Raw genomic sequence first — 19,866 nt, 5'->3', positions numbered from 1 at the left:
GTCCCAAAAGCATTTCAGAACGAGTGTGGCGGGGGAGAAGAGAAACGCCTTTAATTTCTGTCCCCAGGCGGCTGCTGGGGCCGGATGATGCTGCTTCAGCTCCGGCATTAACAGACGCCAGGGGGCAGCCGGGCGGCCGCCGTCCTTTCCACCACGAACCCGTAATCGTACTGCAACCAGAAACCGAGACAGAGGCTCAGCACCAGCCCCCGGGGCGTGGGGAACGCGGGACACGACCCCAGCCCGCCCCAAAGGCCGCTTCACCTCCCGCTCGATGTATGCGAGCGACTTGACGCTCAGATCCGCGAGGCTGCCCTGGGAAAGGAGAGAGGCAGAGGCTCAGTCGGTTAAGGCTGGTCAGAGGCAGCGTGGGACCGAGCTGGAGGAAGACTCACGGTGCTGGAGGAGCGGAGCTTGCTCTGGAAGCGGGGGTGCAGGGCGAAGGGGACGCCGTCCATAGCTGGGGGGAGAAGGGAGAGAAGCTTTAGGGATGGCCCAGGAGCTGCTCTGCAAAGTGACTGGAGAGCTGAGGCACCACTTTGGCACCTGAAGAGCTGGAGGGGGAATGTCTTAATTGAAGCAAGGCATGAGTCCCAGGGAGGGAGAGGAGAAAGGCTTCGCCTCCAAACGAGCTCCACTCCCAGCTGCAGAGGGCAGGACGAGGCTGAGGTTGGGGTGGTGAGGGGGAGATGCCGCCACAGCCCCTGCTCTGGGGCCAGAGGGAGGAAGGATTTACCCGAGAGGCCGTAGATGGAGGAGTCGGCCAGGGCCTCGTGCTCAGGGCCACGGCGGACGCCGCCTCGAGCCGACCTGCGCCCGGAGAGGAGCCTGGTTGGGACCACGAGCCCCAGAGCTGGGAACCACGAGGTGGCCCCAGCAGACACGGGGTTTGTCCCCAGCCCTGGACTGGCTCGGGTAAAGCTGGAGCGGGGGTTAACGATGGGCTACGTACTGGTCTGAGAGCGAGAGCTGCTTGAGGCCGGCGCTGAGCGGCTGCCCCTCGGCCGGGGCTCTCACCACCGGCCCCTTCTTACACCAGATGGCAAAATTACCCACTTCCCTGGAAAATAAACCGCGGCCCCGCAGGGTTTGGCCGTGCGGGGCAGCGGCCGTGGGTCTGGGGCGGGGTAAGGAGGAGGGAGGCGGGTTGCCCCGTACCCTATCTTCATGTGGTGCGGGAGGGCTTTGCTCCTGGAGCTCAGCTGCAGCGCGAACACGGCCGTGGCGGCGGCGGCCGGCGGCGACAGCTTCACGTAGAGCCGCTTCTTCCGGGAGAGGCCGGGGCCTGCGGGGGGAGGAGCGGGGCCAGGGGGTCGCGGGGCGCGCAGCCCCCGGCGCGGCACACACGCACTCGCTCACACGCACACTTACGAAGCTCCGGGAACTCGGGGGCGCGGGTGTACCCCGGGGGCTGCGGGCTCCGCTCGCTCAGCACCAGCACGTCGGTCACCACGGGCCCGGGAGCCGCCTGGACGGGACCGCACGGGGCTCGGCACCGGCCCCCGGCTGCCCCCCGCCCCGGCCCCCCGCCCGGGTCCCGCCCCGCACCTCGGCTCCGCCGCTCACGCACAGGAACGCGCCGCCCTTGTGCCCGAAGCCTTTGCCCAGGTTGGCCGCGGCGCCCTCCACGCTGGCGGTGATCTGCGGGCAGGGGCAGGGTCAGGCGGCCGCGGGGCAGCTCCGGGCGCGCCCGCGGGGCTTCCCCCCGCTCGTACCGCGGTCCAGCCGGCCGGGGCGGCCTCGGGGGTCGCGGCCAAGCCCACCCCGCTCAGCGGAGCCGCCGCCTCCGTCGCCGCCATCGCTCCCGTGGCCCCGCCCCCTCAGCCGCTATTGGGCGGCGCGACACCGAGCGCGGCGGCGATTGGCTGGCGGCGCTGAGCGACACGCGCGGCGCCCAATCAACGGCCGCCAGAGCCTCGAAGGCGGAAGCGCGGGGGAAGCGGCTCCCGCCGCCTTTATTGAGCCCGAGCTCAGCGCGCCGGGGGCGGCCCCGGCCCGGCCGCCAGCAGCTTCCGCGCCGGGGACGCCTCCAGGCGCCCGAACGTCCGGGAGGCTGGGGAGGGGAGAAAACAGCCGTCACCGAGGGCCCAAGGGCGGCCAGCGGCGGGTTAAGGCGCCCGGCCCCGCCCCGGCACGCACCGAGCTGCTCCGAGAGGCAGCGGAGCCGCTGCCGCCCGTCCTCGCCGAAGGCCCGCAGCAGCCTCACCGCCTGCTGCAGCTCGTCCACCTGCAAAGCAGCGGCAAAACCCCGGTGAAACCCCCCGAACCCGGGAGCTGTGGCGGGGCAGGAGGAAGGTTGCAGCCCCGGGGCAGCCCCCAGCCCCTCACCGCCAGCTCCACGCAGCTCAGGACCTCGCCCTGCTCATCCAGGATCTGCTGGTAGTTGGGTTTGCTGCCCAGGACCTGGGCCTGGGAGGTGTGGAGGTAGTCGGGAGGCTCTGCCTGCCCCGGGCTCTTCCTGCTGTGCTCCAGCTGCCTGCAAAGAAACCCCCCCAGGGAAGGGTCGTTTCCCTCCTGTCCCTGCCCGCAGGGCTGCAGGAGGGGTGAGGTGCCCACCTGGCCGTGGCCTCGGCGCTCTGCTGGAAGCGCAGCAGCAGCTGGTCCCAGGACTCGCACTCGGCCGTGAACCTGCGGCACAGCCAGCGTCAGAACCACGGGCTGAGGCCACAACAGCCCCCAGGGCTGCCCCCTCCCCAAAGCCGCCTCAGCGCTTCAACCCACCTGGCCATGTGCTCTTTGACTTGGGCCACCGACTCGTCCAGAGCCGAATCCAGCACGACCCTACGGCACAAGGAGGGGGGTCAGCGGGATCCAGGGGGGTCCCAAACCTGTGCCAGAGGGCTCTGGACACGGTTTAGGGGGTGGAATTGCAGAACAGAGGAGAAAACACTCAACAGCCCCCCTGGGATCAGCCCCAAACAGTCCAGGGGTTGCTCTGCAGACTCAGGGCAGAGAGAGCAAAGCCACACAAAGAGGCTCCAGGAATGGGGCTGTTCCCCCCCTCCAGACCCCGCCATGGGCAAGGGGGAGTGTCTGAGCGACACAGGAAGGTTCCTGCTGCAGGGTGAGGGGCTCAGAGGTGGGTTTTGTGGGCAGGATCCGCCCCAGCCCTCACCCCTGAGGCTTCTCCACGCAGCCCTGCAGCGTCCCATCCCGCCTCATCTTCTGCACCAGTCGATTCAGGTCTGCAGCCAGCGCCTGGGCTGTGTGAGAGGCACAGGGGAGCCCATCAGACACGGCCTGGGACACCCACGACACCCCCTGCCCGTCCCTCTGTGCTGGGATGGGTGGCTTTCCCACCTCAGGGATCCCCTGAGCCTGTGGTCCCCTCCCCACAGTTCCAGAAGGCAGCTGAGTCCCTGCTGAGGTGTTTCTGAGCTCAGGACCACCCCTGCTGCTGGGCACATCCCACCTTACCATGGGCTGAGAAAGCCTCAGGGCTAAAGCCTTCTGTCTGCTTCAAGACCTGCTCCAGCTTCTGTGCAGAAAACTGGGGGAAGATGGATAAAGGAGGTGTCAGGAGCCAGCCCTGAGGGCTTTGACAGCCCCTCCTCCCCCAGCCCACGCTTCTCAACACGGGGGGCACAGATCAGGACGTTCCTTTAGTGGCAGGAGAAAGGCAAGAGGGGAGGAATTGTGTTTTCTCACCTGGAAACTGGATAAGAGCAGCACAGAAAGTCTGTCTGTCTCTGGCAGATCCAAGCTGATGGATTTGCTTAACTCTGGGGGGAGAAAAACACCCAAAAAAACACAACAGGAAACAAAACCAGAACAAAGTTATTGCTGAGCAATTCCCTTCACACCCAACTGCAAGTGTCTGGAGCGTTCCTGAGGGCTGTGGCTGTCCAGGAATGCTGTTTGCAGGCTATGGGAGGAGAGGAAAGGGGAGACGAGAGTTCCTAACAAAGCCAAGTCACCACTTGAGGCTCAGCCACAGAAATCAAAAGGCAGAGACAGTGAATCGCTGCTCTACAGAAGCTGCTGAGGCAGCAGCCCCTTTGAACCTCCAGCACCCCAGGATCACTGCCACTGCAGCATCACCCTGTTGTCACCCCCTGGGAAAGGAAAGGAACCCCCCTGGCAGCCCCACGAGCCTCTGGGGAGGACAGGAGGGGGCAGGAGGGCAGCAGTACCAGTGACATCCTGGTGCAGGGGGGGCAGAGACCTCCTGCGCTTCGTCCCCTTCAGGCTGGAGCGGCACCAGGAGCGACGCTTGGCCTGAGGAGCAGCCACCAGCAACCTCGGGGTCAGGTGGAAGGAGCTGGATGCCTGGTCTCTCCTGGGATTGTCTCTCCAGGGAGACAGCCTCTTGAGACGAGGGCTGAGGGGGCTTTTCCTCGGGCTGGGACTGCCATGAGATCTTCTCCTTGTGGCCACTCTGGTCTCACAGGGACTCGGCCCCTTCTTGCCAACAGCTGTTCCAGAAGGCGGCTTTAGGAAGTGCTCAGGATCCGCTTTCTTCTCTTCAGGGCCGGGATCTGAGACAAACAGACACCATCGACACCTTAACAGAGCAGAAAGAGTCTTTCCCAGGGATTCATAGAATTACCTGGGTTGGGAAAAGCCCCTGGAGCTGCTGGAGCCCAGCTCTGAGCCCTCCCCCTGCCACGGCCACCACTGAGCCCTCAGCCCCACGGCTCTGGGGTCCCTGCAGGGCTGGGCACTGCCCCAGCTCCCTGGGCAGCCTGGCACAGGGCTCACACCCCTCTCAGGGCTCCATTTCTCCCTCAGCCCCACGGCTCTGGGGTCCCTGCAGGGCTGGGCACTGCCCCAGCTCCCTGGGCAGCCTGGCACAGGGCTCACACCCCTCTCAGGGCTCCATTTCTCCCTCAGCCCCACGGCTCTGGGGTCCCTGCAGGGCTGGGCACTGCCCCAGCTCCCTGGGCAGCCTGGCACAGGGGCTCACACCCCTCTCAGGGACACATTTCTCCCTCAGCTCCCAGCTCACCCTCCCCTGGGCACGCTGCTGGCTGTTGCTCAGCCCTTTCCCACCAGCACACACAGGCTCTCGCCTCTTTCTCTGCGCTTCGGGGCAGCAGCGGCTGAGGCGCGGCGGCCGGTCACCGCTTCACGGCCTCTGCTTCTCCCTCCCGGCAACCGACGCCCTTCTGCACGGCCCCATCGCGCCCTCCCGTCCCGCTCCGCTCCGCCCTTACCTGAGCCGGCTCCGTGAGCCGCGGGCGGCGCCGAGCCGGGAGAGCCCTGAGGAGCGGCGGGGGAAAGGCGGGGAGGGCGGGCGGAAACCTCCGTTACAGCGGCTGCGAGGCCTCAGCGCGGCCCCCTCCAGCCCACACGGCTTCCGTGCCCCGTCCCTCCCGCACTCACCTCCTCCGACCCACCGCAAGGACTCGGAGAAGCGGCGGCGGCGGCTTCAGCGTCGGTCCCGGGACCCTTCACTAACGGCTCCGCCATCGCAGGGCCCAGCGGGAAGATGGCGCCGCCCCCCTCCCGGCTTCCCGCCCTTTTCCTGAGGCGGCGCGCGCCCCGCCCCTTCCCGCCCTTTTCCTGAGGCGGCGCGCGCCGCCCCCCCCCACCGACAAAAAACACCCAGAAAAGGGGAAAAAAAAAAAAAAAGGCTTTGGAAGTTTATTATCTTTGATAAAATCTCAACCGCAAGGGGCGGACTCTGTGTTGAGAGATGCGCAGAACCCTCTCATCCGTGAGGAAAGGCAGGTGCGTGGGCGCGGGGGGGGGGGGGGTCGTTGTTTTGGGGTCGTTTTTCCTTCGTTTCTTGGTTTATTTTTCACTAGACGTTTAAGTTGGAATTATGTGGGATGGACACATAAAGGTCTTACCCCGAGAGCAAAGTCCAGTGAGGGTTTTGGTACAGCCACGTTCTGGTTCGTTAGCTCAGAATCATTCCCTACTTTGTACGAAAAGCTGATTTTTGTCTTTTTTGTCTTTTCCCCTATACAAAATTACAAGACAGAGGACGGCATAACAGTTACAATACAGGGGGATAAGGGGGAGCAGCTACCAACTAGAACAGAAACTTCAGAGTAAAAAAAGAAAAACCCCAACCGAAACCAATTCATGGAAACTAAAACGAGTCAATTTCCTTCAGCCGAGTTCTAGGACAGACAAAACCTTCAGATTCTTACCCTAAAACCCACACTTTTTGTTTTGAACAAAAAGAGATGAATTTGGTCAGGAAAAAGCAAGTTCTCCCAAAACAATTCCACATCCCAATGGGCTTTGAGTGAAAAGAACTCGACTGCATGAGGCTGAGAGGTAGAGAGAGGTATCATCGTAATCACAATCTTCTATTGGTTCCAGGGTTTGTTTTTCTGAGGTAATTAGCTGTGTGTGTCAAGTTGTACAAACAATAGTATTGGCAAAAGAGCAACATTGACAAATTACACTAATGACCTCTTTCCTCTCATCGATAGGTCCTAAAAACTTAATTAGAAGCATCCGAATTAACACTTCCAGGGTCTCCGGCAGGTGAAGTGATTGATGAAGGGGTGGTAGCATCCTGCCAGCTGCCATTAGCCTGAAGGGAGAGTAAATAGATTGTTAAATCTTTAAGGAACTGCTTTCAGACAGAAAAAAGTACGTGTTTCACGGGGGTTGATGTTTACAGGTTTAAATGTTGACGGGCGACACCTGTAAACCTGTTCAAGGGTAAATATTTAAACGTGTTTACAGGGTGAAATGTTTCCAGGAAACGGTGCTTTTGTGAGGAAATAAACACATAACTGGCTCTGGCAAAGCACATTCCAAGATTATCCCACAAAACCTCTTCCCCCACCCCGATTTCAGTGTTACTCCTCGTGCCCTCTCCTCACAGCAAGAGTTACCTCAAGTGCACACACTGGTGAGCAAAGGGAGAATTTTAACTCGAGTCTCAGAGAGGGAAAAGCTGGGGTATTAAAGTGTCTCTTTTCCCTCTTTTTTCTATCCCCACATCAGACACATGAGGGGGAATAAAAGGTCAGCATCGACGCACAGGTCCCTAGCCAGTGTCGGGCAGAGCCGGTGTTTCAGGTCAGTCAAGCCTCAGCACATCTTACATCTAAGCGCTGCGTTGTGTACAAAGGGTTCCCCACGATCGTGTCGTATCTTCCTGTCTGGTGTATGACGTGATGTAAGGAATCCATCTGGAACGAGATGCCACAGAAGGAGAAGGGTAAGGGGAGGAAGGCAAGCGCAAGGACTGCAGCAGCACCCAGGACGTATCTGTTGGGCCAAAAAGCCTTTAAGTAAGAGGCAGGTTTTCTTGCAGGTGGAAATGTTTTGTTTGCAGTTTCTTGCTGTTAACTGAGCTATATGGACTAGTTCATTGTCGGGCAGAATTTGAGCCTATCACCTATAGCTCTGTGTAGCAGAGGAGTGGATTTTGTGCAGTCCAGGTTGTGTTTAGGAACTCAGCAGGAAGCTTAACTCGTGGTAAGCAACAGCATTCACGGGAGAAATACATTCTGGTGATGCTAAACAGAGAAAGCACACGTTCATTAATGTAAACTTCACGGGACAGAGGAGTCACAGCAGGTTAATTTAGTGTCAGTGTGGACAGTGTCCACAACCTCCCTGGGCAACCCCTTCCTACCACGTAAAGGGCAGAGAAATGGCAGTTTAACCCTCCCCTCACTGCTGAGGACACGTGGGTTTATTTCTTCCCCTCACTGACCTGCGACTGCACGTTGGCTCCCACCGGGGAGCTCTGGTAGGAAGTCAAGGACTGCAGGTTTATAAACGAATCTCCAGAAGCTGTCATCTTAAAAGAGCCAGAGGAAGCTGGAAACAACCACACAAACACACACACAGCTGTTTTCAAACCCACCAAAAATGGTTCTTTCAGTGAATATCATGTTTAAAAGACAGAGACAACCTGGTTTCAAACACCGTGGCACTAATTGTCACAAGAGGCAACTGGAGACTTGCAAGCAGCCAGGCTCCCCCCTCACCTGAGTTTGGTGTCGATGGTGAGTTTGCCTGGTTGCCTTGAGCCACGACGTTGGTTGCGTCCACGGCTGTTTTTGCAGCGTAAATATTCGCTTCTTCCTGGAACTTCCCCATGTTTTTTTTGTATCGAATTCTCTTGTTACCAAACCAGTTGGAAACCTGGAGACATAAATCCCTGTTAGCATCTGCTCAAACCACCGCAGCTCCCCCTGTACCATCCCCGCCCTCCACCTGGGACACAGCATCACAGAATCTCAGGGGTTGGAAGGGACCTGGAAAGCTGCAGCTCCTCTGCCAGAGCAGGAGCACGTAGAGTAGGGCACACAGGAACTCATCCAGGGGGGTCTGAATGCCTCCAGACCCCACAGCCCATCAGGGCAGCCCCTTCCAGTGCTCCTTCACCTCAACAGGGAAGAAACCCTTCCTTGTGTGTCTTTGGAAGCTCTGATGTTGCAGCTTATCACCATTTCCCCTCGTCCTGTCATTGGCCATCCCTGAGCACAGCCTGGCTCCATCCCCCTGTGAACGGGCTCAGCCCTCGGGCTCCTCCACGCTGCAGAGCCCCAGCTCCCTCAGCCCTTCAGCACAAGGCAGATGCTGCCCTGGCTGCCAGGGCACATTGCCACTGACACCCCAACCCCTCTCTGCAGGGCTTTGCTCTCCATCCGCTCCCGGCCCGGCTGGGAGCTCGAGTTGAAACAAACCACTTAAGGCCAGAGCAACCCGTCCTACCTGTGAAACCGTGATGCCCCCTTTCTTTGCTAGCTCTTCTTTGGCCTCTTCACTGGGGTAAGGATTGCTCAGGTGCGAGTAGAAGTACTCATTCAGCACCTCTGTGGCCTGTTTGCTGAAGTTACGCCGTTTGCGCCTGTAATTAATCACCAGTAATTAGTTATTCCCCTTCAAACGGCCTCAGAGAGCAGAGCACAACGTGGGCTTCCCCCTCCCACCTCTAAACCGCGTTTGGCTTGAAGGGGAACGCGAGGATTGAGCGGAGCTACAGGGGTGTCGTGGCGTTATCACGGGGGGCAAACCGTGTGGCGACGAAGCGAGCCGCGGGTGGGAGGAACCTCCCGGCGCCGCGCCGCGGTACCTGGCGTCGAGGAAGCGCGAGCGCAGGATCATGACGGCCTCGCACGTGCTCTGCTTCAGCTGCATCTGGATGGTGCTGAACTTGCCGTGGATGATGTTCACCATGCGCTCGATCTCTTTGGGCGAAATCGGCCTCGTCCTGCTCTGCTCCCGAAGCAGGTTCATCACGTGCGTGGTGAACTCGCTGCACGCCTGCCCACACACACACACACACACGCAGTTTGCACCCACACACAGCGAGGCGCCCCCGAGATCCCTCTCCCCAGCAAGAACAGATTTAACCCGAAACACTTCAGAGGAGCTCCCACGCTTCAGCTTTACTCTGTTTACCCTTGAAAGAAAAACAACGAGGCAACAAAGAGAAACGAGACATTTGCAATCTTCAGTTTGATGTCCAGTCCCTCCACCTTCACCTGGCTTCTGAAACACTTTGAGATAAGCTTTGCACTGCACTCGACACCCCTCACGTTCGCCTGAATCCATCACCACTGCCTGTTCTGTTCTCAAAACCAACACCAAGGGAAAAAAGCGGTTATTTCGCAATCGAGACGATAAAAACTCTTCCATGCAGAAAGATCACCTGTTCATATTTCTCTAGCTCAGAGTGGTATATCTGTCGGATCTGTGACAGCTTGGCCCTGTAGTCAGAGTGTTCAATGCTATTGTCATTTGGACAGCCACCTGATGTTGCTGCTACAGCCATCGGTCCTCCTCTTCCTCTTTTCTCGGGCCCGGAGACACCCTCTGCCAGCAACATGTTATCTAGTCTCATTAGTTGAGCATCTGGGGGATCTTCTTCCTGAATACCACGAATACTTAACACTGGATAAACACAGAGAGGGAATCAGAAGGTTATTTCTGAAGGCAAGGCTGGGGGTGGGTGTGGGGGGAAGGAGCATCTGCTTCGGTTCTCACAAAGCATTTCAGCAGCCTTCAGAGGCTTGAGCAGGTCTGGAGCTCAAAGGGAGAGAGAGGAGGGAGCGCTGAACAAAGGCGAGAGGCTCACACATCAAAACACAGGAGGATACTGTTGGACCTCTCCTGCTGTACAAGCCAGGGACACAGCTCTGCTCCACACACTCCAAGTCTTTTAACAGTGCTGAATTTATACATCTGTTCACTTCAAATCTGTCAGAATCTGAAGCAACACGAACAAAACAACGCACCAGAAGCCAGTTTGCCTCACCTCACGTTCCACAAACCCAGCTCAGCAACCGATGAGGATTTACAGCAGCTGGTAAAGAATTTGGGGCATTTTGTAGGCCAAAACCAAAAATAGCTCATCTAAGACCACAGCACTTCTTAATACACAAGCAGCCTGTTGCTGGGCCTGGCTTTTCACAGGTTTATGCAGAAGTTACTGCACGGTTCTGAAGCTCTGGAGTGGCCACAGACCCGACTCTGCTCTGCCACCGCGACCCAGGTGTCCTCAGCACCTTCCCAGTGTCAGGAGGGGGAAAGGTGAGGCAGAAATAGCTGTAGCATGGTGTTGGGGGGACTGTGGAGCATCAGGGAGGAAAGGGTGGACTGTCTGAAAAGTCAGTGGCTTCCCTGACTCATTAGGGAATGAAGACTAATGCCTTCTTAAACACAGCCAGCAGGGCATCCACTGCACAGCCCTTTGCTGGGTGAAACTCACAGGAGATGGACACACACAGTGAAAAAGGGGGGTTACCTGTCCTCGGGGTTGTGTTTCTAAGAAGCCCCAGCTCTCCTGTTGCCCAGGAGAGCCAGCAGAGAGTTGACCAGGGGCCACTTGCTCCCGGGTCCTTCTGGTAGGACTTGGCTTGGCTACTTGGACTGGCACAAGGCTTTGGGTGTCACCTTCCTCCTTGAAGGTCCTTCTGCCCCAGCATCTTTTTATAGGCATTGTGATGCATATCAGAGTACCTCGTGTTGAAGTCAAGCTCCCAGCTGCAGCTTAATTTTATGCCACTTGTCTAATTATGGTAATTAGACATTAGTTATCATCAATTACACGTAAGCTCATCGAGTTGACTGCTGAAAAGCATGTGTAAAGCACCTTCCCAGCCTGGAGGGAAGACTCAGGTTGCCTGGGCTCAAGAAACTAGAAAGTTCACCACCACCACCAGACCCTAAACTGCGTTTTCCAACCTCGTGTTTAAGGAAGGCTCTGAAAGGTGAGCAGAGCCACGAGCCCACGGCTGCAGCGCTCGGCCCGCCCAACCTGCTCCCTCCAAGCCTTTGGTGGAACTGCACCTTCACAAGTGCCAGAGCTGGAACACGACCTCCCCAGGAAGCACCACCACAGGCAGCAGTTTGAAGTCAGAGCCACCATCTCCTGCAACCTCTTGCTTGGGTCTTGTTTTCATTTCTAGTCTCTTCCACCGGCAACAACGCCCGTACAGGCCGTAAGTCACCTCAGGTTCACTCAGAGCTGTCTGCACAGTGGGATTCACAACTCTGTGTGCTCCAGGCTTCTGGAAGAACTACATTTCGTTAAATGAAAAGGATGACAAAGGGAGGGAAAAAGTGACCCCAGTAAATAAAAAGCAGCTGAGTCAACGCCGACTCGTTCCACGGGCCCGTCCTTGCGCAGCGTTTACCAGCGACTGCCTCGTGATGTCTCCAGACACAGAAGCCTTCTGACCACCAAGTTTTAGGTAGTTCAAGAGCATGCAACAACTCTAATTCAATACTCAAGGCTTGGAGTCGAGATGCCAAGTGACTGGAGTTGGAGCACAGCCACTGCCCGAGAGAATCCCGGCCTAAGACTCAAACCCTTCGCTGAGATCCATCACCCAGCACTTCCAGGGGTGGCTGGTGAAGAGAAGCCCCAGGCTGACCCAAAGGAGTCCCTCCCAGAGGCTGCACTGGCATCACATTCCCCGGCACGTCACCTTCCAGGTACCCATCAAATCATCACACTGAGCAAAATGAAATCCCCATCATTTCCAATTAATCTTTAATTAAAGCGCCTCGCAAGCCAAGGTGCCGGCGCCTCACTCGCTATGCAAATGCAATCATCACAACGTATTTACATCTCATTAATTAGCGAGTTGCAGGTCTGTAACGAACTGCACGACATCGCTGGTACCCAAACATAAGTGACAGGCGTTGTGAGCGCAGAAGGGAGGCTCAGACTTGCTCTCCTTTCCATCTGCCTTCACGGGGCGAGTAACACGCACCAGGGCAAGAACAGCCCCCGTTGGGCTGGGACTACACACGAGAGCCAAAACCTGCGGGACCGGGGCTGGAGACAAACCATCTGTCCCGAGTGAGGTGTGAAACAGCGGTGGGGAGCGCAAGGAAGCAGGCAGGGAGGTGCTGGACCTGCACCCTCCTCAGTCTCTGTCTTGCCCAGGAGGTTCCATCCCACATCTTACACTTGAAAATGTCGATCCAGTAACTCTGCCTAAGCCCCAGCTCCTGGTTGATCCAGCCAGAAGGGTTTCCTCGATTTGCCAGTCCACAAATCACACTGAGAAAGCTTTTTTGTTTGATGGCAGCTGAGCTAATGCAACCACAACCTCCTTTCTGAACCCAAACACCTTTCCCCCCCGCCCAGAGCATCTTTAACACTGCAGGTGCTGCACTGACTTCTGCTGTGTTTGCATTCACACAGCTTGAGGTGCACCCCAGCCAGCAAAGCCCCTGGCTGCTGCAACAGATGAAAAACACTCCAAATGCTTCTGGGAGTCCCCCTCCCTCCCCCAGAACAAATATCTAAGGAGGGTGCCTCAGCTCAGGTGCCTCTCCGGGTGGCTGCACGTGCTGCAGGCAGGTCACTCACAAATAAACACCTGGGTTTGCCATAGCTGCATGAAAATGCAGAAGGGATTCAGGTCACTGGGGGACAGCAACAAAACAACAAACGTGGCCGAATCTGTGTGGGTTGCAGAGAGTAATTAGTGATCTCTTGTTAATGACTGGGCACTGGGGACAACCCCGTGGCCCCTTCCAGGCGTCACGCGCAGGGCTCACCCTGCCTTATTGTGAGTGATGCCAACAAAGAAGGGAGGAAAGATGGGGAGGGAGGGTGGGGGGAGGAGGAGGAGGAGGAACAACAACACGTTTGAAACCGATTTCCGAGCTGGGAGAGGAGCCTGTGTGCCTGGGCCACAAAGAAAGCCCCAAACCTTGTGCTGCGGTACGTCCGGGCTTTTGTTCGCTCGAAGCCCGAACATCTGCTCCCCGTAATTTAAATAAGGAGTAGACAGAGCCACCAGACATTCAGAAACCTCCAAGACCAAAGCAAACCGCTACCAGAGCCTGCTCCTGCGAGTGTGTGGAGCCCAGGGAAGCGGCTCTTTCAGTCAGTGAAACGCAGGAGGCAAAACCACCAGACCCAGGTGAAAGAGCCGGTGTAAGGACGGACAGAGCAGCGCAGGCAGGGAACACACAGCCCTGCTCTGGCTGATGCAGAACACAGGCCACCAACTCTCCAGAAACAAGGGCACAGCAGGGGACAGAGCTGTGCAGCCCCTCGTTTGGGGGCAGAGGGGAGCACAGCCAGATGGGGGATTTTGAGGCAAAGGAATAACGCTACAGATGGGGGTTTGGGATGTTGAATGAAAACAAAGAGCCCCCCAAACGCCCCTCCCCATTTTAATTACCAATGAAAGCAGTTATTCCCCAAAAGCAAAGCCCACCAGAATCCTCTGCCACTTACAGAAATCAGACAGGCAGACACCTCTGCTGAAGTGTTTGTGTGTGAGCAGACCCCTGGCGGCTCAGAACCAAACCCCCGCCCCGTGCTTCTGCCCCTCACCACGGCAGCTCCATTCCCTGCCACTTCTGTTTCCCAGGACCCCCACTGCCTCCTCCCCCCGTAACAGTGACTTGTTCAGCTCTGGACTGCAGAGTGGTTCAGGACTGCTCCAGCTCCTCCAGCTACCCACCAAAACACCCCAACCCACAGATCCGCCACGACCACAACGGGCAGCGTAGTTCTCCCCCAAAAGCCACGTCAGAAACTACTTCCAGCTTCAGGGAGAGGATCTGAAAGGTCTTTTCGACCTAAATGCCTCTATGGTTAAGCCAAGTGTTGCAGAAGCAGCCTGGAGCTGTAGAGGCTTATCAGGGGGAGCAGGAACCACGTTAACTGGGGCTGGAGGCGGGTTTCTAACTGGGGCTGGAGGCGGGTTTCTTTGGGGAAGCAGAGGCCAGGAAAGACACCAACACACCTGTTTTCTCCTTGATCTCACAGAGCACGCTGAAGAGAGCAGGCTTCATTCTGTGGCAGTTCAAGGCGTGTTTCCTGAAACAGAAGGAGAAAAAGCCTGAGCAGAGGCCGCCAGAGCAACGGGGACCTGGATGAAGCCCAGCGCCCGCAGGGGACTGAGGAGGACACGGGCAGGCTCTGGGGATGCGGCTCATTGAAGTGTCACATCGGGCAGCAGCAGCAACAAACCAGAAACCAACATCCAGGCCTTAAAAAGCAGAATCCTGCTGGGAGCAACTCAGGGTGAGCCAAAAGCACGTTTTACACGTGGGGATGAAAGTTCCTTCTTGTGTTGGCACCTTTCCATAACATCTCACAAGGGAATCTGTCCAAAAGGTAGGAAGAAAGGGGTTTAGAGCATATAGATCCTGACCAGTGGGAACCACACAAGCAGCCCTCACCGACTCGTGGTGCACCAAGCAGCAGGTTCTGGCAGCAGCACCTCAGTACAGCTCCCACCACATCTGCTCTCTGGGCCTTCCTCAGGCTCTTACAGCATTTGTTTTCCCCCTTCTCTCCGGGAAAAGACAATGTTAACGACACCACTGCCACAGCATCCGTCCTGAGCTCTAACCCAGCCAGGGAACCGCGTCTTGTGCTGCGTGGGAAACGCGTCTGAGGGCTGGTGAGTGCCGGGCCAGCACACCACCGGGAGCTGGGGTCTCTCAGGGGGGTGGGCACTGCTCCACCAACCCACCACCCAGGGCGGCCAGCGGCCCAACTTCTACAGGGAACAAGCAGCTGGCTGCAATGTGCTCTCCAAGAGAGGCTCTTCTGCTTCTTGTCACCCCTTTCACGTTCGGAAATGACATTTAAATCACCTTTATAGCCAGGTTTCAGCTGGTCTCTGTCCGTAAACCCAACCTGTCCTTCCTGCACAGCAGCCGTGGCCGTGGCCGCTGGGAACGGTGCAGATACAGGTGCTGGGTGTCCCCACAGGCCACCCCAGCACAGGCTTTGAACAAAAACCACCAAAACCGGTTGCTCACCCCCCAGGGCAGAGCAGGAGGATGGATAAACCCCACCAGGCTGCTGAGGGTTGATGACATCAAGCCCAAGAGAAAGGCCTGAGAACAAAGGCAGCTGAGGAGACCGGGGCCCATTGTCCTTGCCTGGCGAGGGGAAAACGGGGAGGGAGGGGGGGGAGAAGGAGAGAAAACGAGCTGCTGCAAGGCCTGATGCTGTCCTCTCTGCCTGGGGCTCACGGGCACGGGCAGGAGAGACGCAGGGCCCAGAGAGAACAGCGTTCCTCTGGCCACCAGCTCGGAGGTGACGGCGTAAGGAGGTGAAGAGCGGCGTTAAACTCGCCCTCAGCACGTTTACTCCCTCCCAAGGAAACTTTCACCCAAGTTTGCCACTTGGGATTTTAAACAAACCCTCCTCCAGGCACTGGAAGAACCCTCCAGCCTCCGCTGGGCACGGAAAGGGGTCACCCAAAACACAGCAGCCCCTGAGCAGGCGGCTGGCACCGCGCTCCTGGGGCGCAGGAAGCCCCAGGCGGGTTTGTCCAGCCCTGCCATTCACTTTCTGCTGCTAAGGACTAAGCAAACCCCACTCACTCCTAGTCCAGGACACAAAAGCTTTCTTGCTGTGCCTTTACACTTGAAAAACAAACCAAAGGTGCTTTAAAATGCAGGGTCCTGGGAAGCCCGTTGTGCCCCGGCCGGAGCTGAGCAGCGTTTCTAAGGCAAACCCGATTTAATCCACCGCTGAACCCTCCTGCAACACTCAGCCCTCACCCCTGGCTGGAAACTTGAGCTCTCAGCATATTCCACTCAGAATCACCTTAAAGAGGAGACTGTGAGAGAAAAAGAGCAGCTCTCGCACAACCTACGGGCCGGTCCCCACCTGCAGAACCCACACGGGAGCTGCCAGGGGCTTATTCCTGGGATAAAGCCCCAGAAAAGCACAACTTGAGTGCTGGGAAGGAGCTGAGAGTCCCAGCTGCGACCTGCACGGCTCACAGAGGTCATTTCACCCAGAGGAGGTGACTTCACCCCCCGCTGGGATGTCCTCAGAGCACACAGGTTCTCCTCAGGTCCGTGGAATCCCCCTCAACGGGCAGGAATCCGGCCCCTGGCAAGAGGCAGATCCCAAACTGGACCCAAACACAACGCCAGTGGGGGTGAAGTAAAATCCTGAGGCGGGCAGCGAGGCCGTCGGGGCGCTGGGGGCAGCCGAGGGGCCACGGGCAGGAGCAGCACAGCCACCAACGGGCGTCAACAGGCCAAAAAAACGCGTTTTGGTGGTTTTTAGACCCCGCTCTGGGAAGTCTCCACCTTCCCCTCGTGCCCAGCCTCTAATTACATGTAATTACCCCGCGCCAATCAGGCCCGGCCGCGGCTGCGGGGCACCGGCAACGACTCGCACGATGCCGAATCCCTTCGCAGGCTGCTCCGGCCGGGTCGAACCGCCCCCGCGGCCGAACCATCGCCCTGTGCTTTCCTCTAGAAACTTCTTGTTGGTGGCGACCAGCCCCCGGGAGCTCCTTGTCCCCGACACCCCCCCGCGGACCATCCCGTTCCCACCGGCTGCAGTTTGGCATCACCCGCGCGGAGAACCGGGACGTTCGGCACGAGGGTCCGGAGCCTCCTCCCGGTGCTGACGCGTTCCCCGGCTGGCGGAGGCGAAGACACCGAGCACCGGGAGCCCCGCTGGAACTTCGCCCCCCCCCCCCGATTTCCCCCCGCCGCCCCCCGCCGCAGCCGCTGCCCTCCCCGCACGGCCCCGCCGAGGACCGGATCGGCCCCGCGTCCCGCGCGCCCCCGCACCGCCGCGCAGAGCTGAGTCACGGCGCGGGGCTGCGCGGGAAGGCGGCCGGCCCCGAGCCCCCTCCCCTCCCGGAGGCCGGTACCTGGCCTGGGCCTCGTCCAGGCTCTGGTCGGTGATGGCCATAATCTGCTGCAGGACGTCGCCCGTGTCGTGGTGCGCGGGCGGCGGCGGCGGCGGCCCCGGTGCGGGAGCAGCGGCCGGATCCGCGGCGGCGGGCGGGGGGATGGCGGCGGGCAGCGTCACCCCGCCGCCGTGAGCCGCTGCCAGCAGCCGCGACGGGTCCTCCATGGCCGGGGGGCGGCGGGCCCGGCGCGCTGCGGCCGCCGCGGCTCCCACACAACAGGGCCGAGCTCCCGCGGCCCCCCCGCGCCGCCGCCGCCGCCGGGACCGCCCCGCGACCCCCGCCCCGCCCCCCGGGAGCGGCCCCGCGCCGGGTCCTAGCGCCGCCCGCGCCGGGTCCTAGCGCCGCCCGCAAAGCGCCGCCCGCCCAGCGCCGGGTCCTAGCGCCGCCCGCCCCGGGTCCTAGCGCCGCCCGCACAGCGCCGGGTCCTAGCGCCGCCCGCCCAGCGCCGCCCGCCCCGGGTCCTAGCGCCGCCCGGCAGCACAGAATCACAGAATAGCGGGGGTGGAAGGGACCTGCAGAGCTCACCCAGCACAACCCCCTGCAGAAGCAGGTTCACCTAGATCAGGGCACACAGGAACGTGTCCAGGGGGGTCTTGAAGCCCTCCAAGGAAGGAGCCTCCACACCCTCCCTGGGCAGCCTGGCACAGCGCTCCCTCAGCTCACTGAAACACTTTCTCCTTATCTTTCAATTGAACTGTTTGTGCTCCAGCTTCATCCCATCACCTTGTCCTGTTGGTAGCTACTGTAGAAATAAGGGATGTCCCAAGCTCCTGACACCCACCATTGAGACAGTGGTAACTGTTAATGAGCTCCCCCCTCAGTCTCTGCTGCAGCCTGAACAGCTGAGCACTGATGACCCCGTGCTCAGGGGACGCTGACTGCTGAGGCAGAGCAATGCTGGAGCGCTCAGCCCTTTGCTAAAATGATTAACGAGCCATCTTTTCCCATGCACAGGCTGACTTGGAAAGGGAGCTGGATTAAAAGATGACAGGAAATTAAATTGTCTTGCAAAAGTTCTTGCTGATGCAGCCAAGGGAAGGGGGGAGCTGGCTCCAGCTCTCTGAGAAACTGTCCTGTGCAATTCGATTGGAAATGGACTGGGGTATAATTAGCAAGTGAATTCACTCCTGTCAGCACAAATAGAAAGAGAGAGAGGGGGTGAGGAGGAGAGAGGAATTTCTAACCTAAAGGCAGGACTTCAGATGCCAACTGACAAGTTATAACCTGAGCCCGAAGAGTAGAGAGCAGGAACTGTCAGGGAGCTGCAACTGCAGTCTGTGCCTCATCTCTGGGCTTTTCCATCCCAGGAGCTGCAGCCCTGATGGGGGTTTGTGGTGTGCTGGGGGTGGGATTAGCAGCCAGACCCGTTGGCACTGCTGCTGTGAGGAGAGGCAGCAGCACACAGCAGCGAGGAGCTCCCCAGCTGCACTTCAGCCAACAAAACACCTCTGCCCATCAGACAGAAGCTCGGTGTCTGCTGCTCAGCCAGGCAGAAGCGCTCGCTCTGCTCTCACCTCCGTGACTGCTGCCTGCCCTTGGCCTGCTGTAGGTTGGAGCACATAAATCTTGGCTTTGTGGATCAGTCAGAGGCTTTGCTCAGCCCCAGAACAAGGAAGCTGTGGGTAAACAGGCTCTGCTGCCACCACGAACGTCATCCCAACTCCCAGCAGCTTGTACTGGTGGCACAGCCCCATCCACAGACCCTGAAAGGTGCCAATGAGAGCAGTAAAGAGTGATGGCGAGAATGGAGGCTGTGCATCCTCCTTCTCAGGGGAGAAGGAGAAACAAAGAGTCACGAGGAGACCAGGAGGTGACAGAAAGCTTGTCTCACATTGCCTCCCCGCGGAGGAAGGCTCCGGCTCCCGCAGCGCTGCCACAGCTCCTGCCAGCAAGGGCACTCGTGAGCTGCTTCCCAGGACAACCACACACTGGCCCTTGCAACACACTTGTAGAGGTCTCCGTGGGCTCTGCAGAGCTGCATCCTGTCATGCATTCACTTCTGGCCCCGACTTCTGCCTGGTGTCTTTGGAAGAGAACAAGTCGTGTGAGGAGCAGCTGAGGGACCTGGGGGGTTCAGCTTGGACAGGAGGCAGCTGAGGGGAGACCTTCGTGCTCTCCTCACCACCCTGACAGGGGGTTGTGGTAATGTGGGAGATGAGACAAGAGGAAACAGCCTCGAGTGTCACCAGGGCAGGTTCAGGTGTGAGCTGGGGACAACCGTCTGCCCCAAAGGGCTGTTGAGCACAGGCTGCCCAGGGCTGGGGGGAGTCCCTGTCCCTGGAGATACCCCAAAGCTGTGGGCTGAGGCACAGGGGCTCATGGGACAGGTGGAGTGCTCAGGCTCCAGGAGCTTCAAGGGCTCCATTTTTTCCAGTTTGCATTCTTTGCCTTCTGTGAGCAAAGAAAAACCTGGAGAGTAAGAGCAGTTCCACCATGAAAGGGGCAACACCACTCAGCCAAATGCTCCTTCCTAGGTGGAAGCCAAGTCCCCTGGAGGCTGTCACCATCACAGAGGAGACAGAGGAAATGTGTGCAGACAACTCAAGGACAGTTTTATTTTCCCTTCTGGGAAATGCAGGAAAAAAACCCAAAGTCCCTCCTTACCTCTTCCTTCAGGTGCCTGCTGTGTTCTGTGACAGCCACAGCACGAGGACAAAAGCTGCTCAAGACCATCAGTTGGCAGAGAAGCATCCTCCAGACTCTGGGCTGTCCCAGCTTTTGACATGAGCCACAGGTTGCTCTCTGTTTTGCTCACAGAAGTTACTCTCCCATGGTGTGTGGGACCATG

At 58.6% G+C, this 19,866-nt stretch overlaps 3 protein-coding genes across 5 annotated transcripts; all 3 read right to left on the bottom strand.

The window, feature by feature from the left end:
- Positions 1–26: 26 nt before the first annotated feature.
- On the bottom strand, positions 27–1,860 carry MVB12A (multivesicular body subunit 12A). 3 transcript variants are annotated; one of them, XM_062015711.1, is made up of 9 exons: positions 1,716–1,860; positions 1,549–1,641; positions 1,372–1,468; positions 1,159–1,285; positions 953–1,060; positions 737–810; positions 396–460; positions 265–315; positions 27–170 (listed from the first exon to the last, which is right to left on the bottom strand). In XM_062015711.1, the coding sequence occupies exons 1-9, from the start codon at positions 1,797–1,799 to the stop codon at positions 108–110; spliced, it is 762 nt and encodes a 253-aa protein (XP_061871695.1). In that variant the 5' UTR covers positions 1,800–1,860; the 3' UTR covers positions 27–107. The 3 variants fall into 3 exon arrangements, with proteins under 3 accessions (XP_061871695.1, XP_061871696.1, XP_061871697.1); XM_062015712.1 differs by having other exon boundaries at positions 1,764–1,820; XM_062015713.1 differs by lacking the exons at positions 27–170; positions 265–315 and adding an exon at positions 547–644 and having other exon boundaries at positions 398–460.
- A 52-nt stretch (positions 1,861–1,912) lies between these two features.
- Positions 1,913–5,462, bottom strand: DSN1 (DSN1 component of MIS12 kinetochore complex). The gene is made up of 11 exons (XM_062015710.1): positions 5,326–5,462; positions 5,157–5,202; positions 4,134–4,478; positions 3,649–3,722; positions 3,418–3,490; positions 3,116–3,203; positions 2,722–2,781; positions 2,557–2,628; positions 2,329–2,476; positions 2,140–2,227; positions 1,913–2,053 (listed from the first exon to the last, which is right to left on the bottom strand). Exons 1-11 carry the CDS (start codon positions 5,410–5,412, stop codon positions 1,971–1,973), a joined length of 1,164 nt encoding a protein of 387 aa, XP_061871694.1. The 5' UTR covers positions 5,413–5,462; the 3' UTR covers positions 1,913–1,970.
- Positions 5,463–5,570: 108 nt separating this feature from the next.
- On the bottom strand, positions 5,571–17,316 carry PBX4 (PBX homeobox 4). The gene is made up of 9 exons (XM_062015369.1): positions 17,037–17,316; positions 14,145–14,218; positions 9,578–9,819; positions 8,999–9,189; positions 8,638–8,773; positions 7,908–8,064; positions 7,631–7,737; positions 7,014–7,100; positions 5,571–6,493 (listed from the first exon to the last, which is right to left on the bottom strand). The coding sequence occupies exons 1-9, from the start codon at positions 17,240–17,242 to the stop codon at positions 6,401–6,403; spliced, it is 1,293 nt and encodes a 430-aa protein (XP_061871353.1). The 5' UTR covers positions 17,243–17,316; the 3' UTR covers positions 5,571–6,400.
- Between the last annotated feature and the right edge of the window lie 2,550 nt (positions 17,317–19,866).

Source organism: Colius striatus, chromosome 26 (assembly GCF_028858725.1).
Source record: "Colius striatus isolate bColStr4 chromosome 26, bColStr4.1.hap1, whole genome shotgun sequence".
NCBI classification, from domain to species: Eukaryota; Metazoa; Chordata; class Aves; order Coliiformes; family Coliidae; genus Colius; species Colius striatus.
This window is presented reverse-complemented; position numbering and strand designations above follow the sequence as displayed.

Coding starts and splice junctions, on each gene's coding strand:
- MVB12A (XM_062015711.1), bottom strand. CDS start 1,799: ATGGCGGCGACGGAGGCGGCGGCTCCGCTGAGCGGGGTGGGCTTGGCC. Junction 1,469..1,548: donor GCGTGAGCGGCGGAGCCGAG/GTGCGGGGCGGG, acceptor GGTCCCGTCCAG/GCGGCTCCCGGGCCCGTGGT. Junction 316..395: donor AGCTCCGCTCCTCCAGCACC/GTGAGTCTTCCT, acceptor CTCCTTTCCCAG/GGCAGCCTCGCGGATCTGAG.
- DSN1 (XM_062015710.1), bottom strand. CDS start 5,412: ATGGCGGAGCCGTTAGTGAAGGGTCCCGGGACCGACGCTGAAGCCGCC. Junction 3,491..3,648: donor TGCTCTTATCCAGTTTCCAG/GTGAGAAAACAC, acceptor ATCTTCCCCCAG/TTTTCTGCACAGAAGCTGGA. Junction 2,477..2,556: donor AGCGCCGAGGCCACGGCCAG/GTGGGCACCTCA, acceptor GTTTCTTTGCAG/GCAGCTGGAGCACAGCAGGA.
- PBX4 (XM_062015369.1), bottom strand. CDS start 17,242: ATGGAGGACCCGTCGCGGCTGCTGGCAGCGGCTCACGGCGGCGGGGTG. Junction 9,820..14,144: donor TGAGATCAAGGAGAAAACAG/GTGTGTTGGTGT, acceptor GTGTTTATCCAG/TGTTAAGTATTCGTGGTATT. Junction 8,774..8,998: donor TCGCGCTTCCTCGACGCCAG/GTACCGCGGCGC, acceptor GATTAATTACAG/GCGCAAACGGCGTAACTTCA.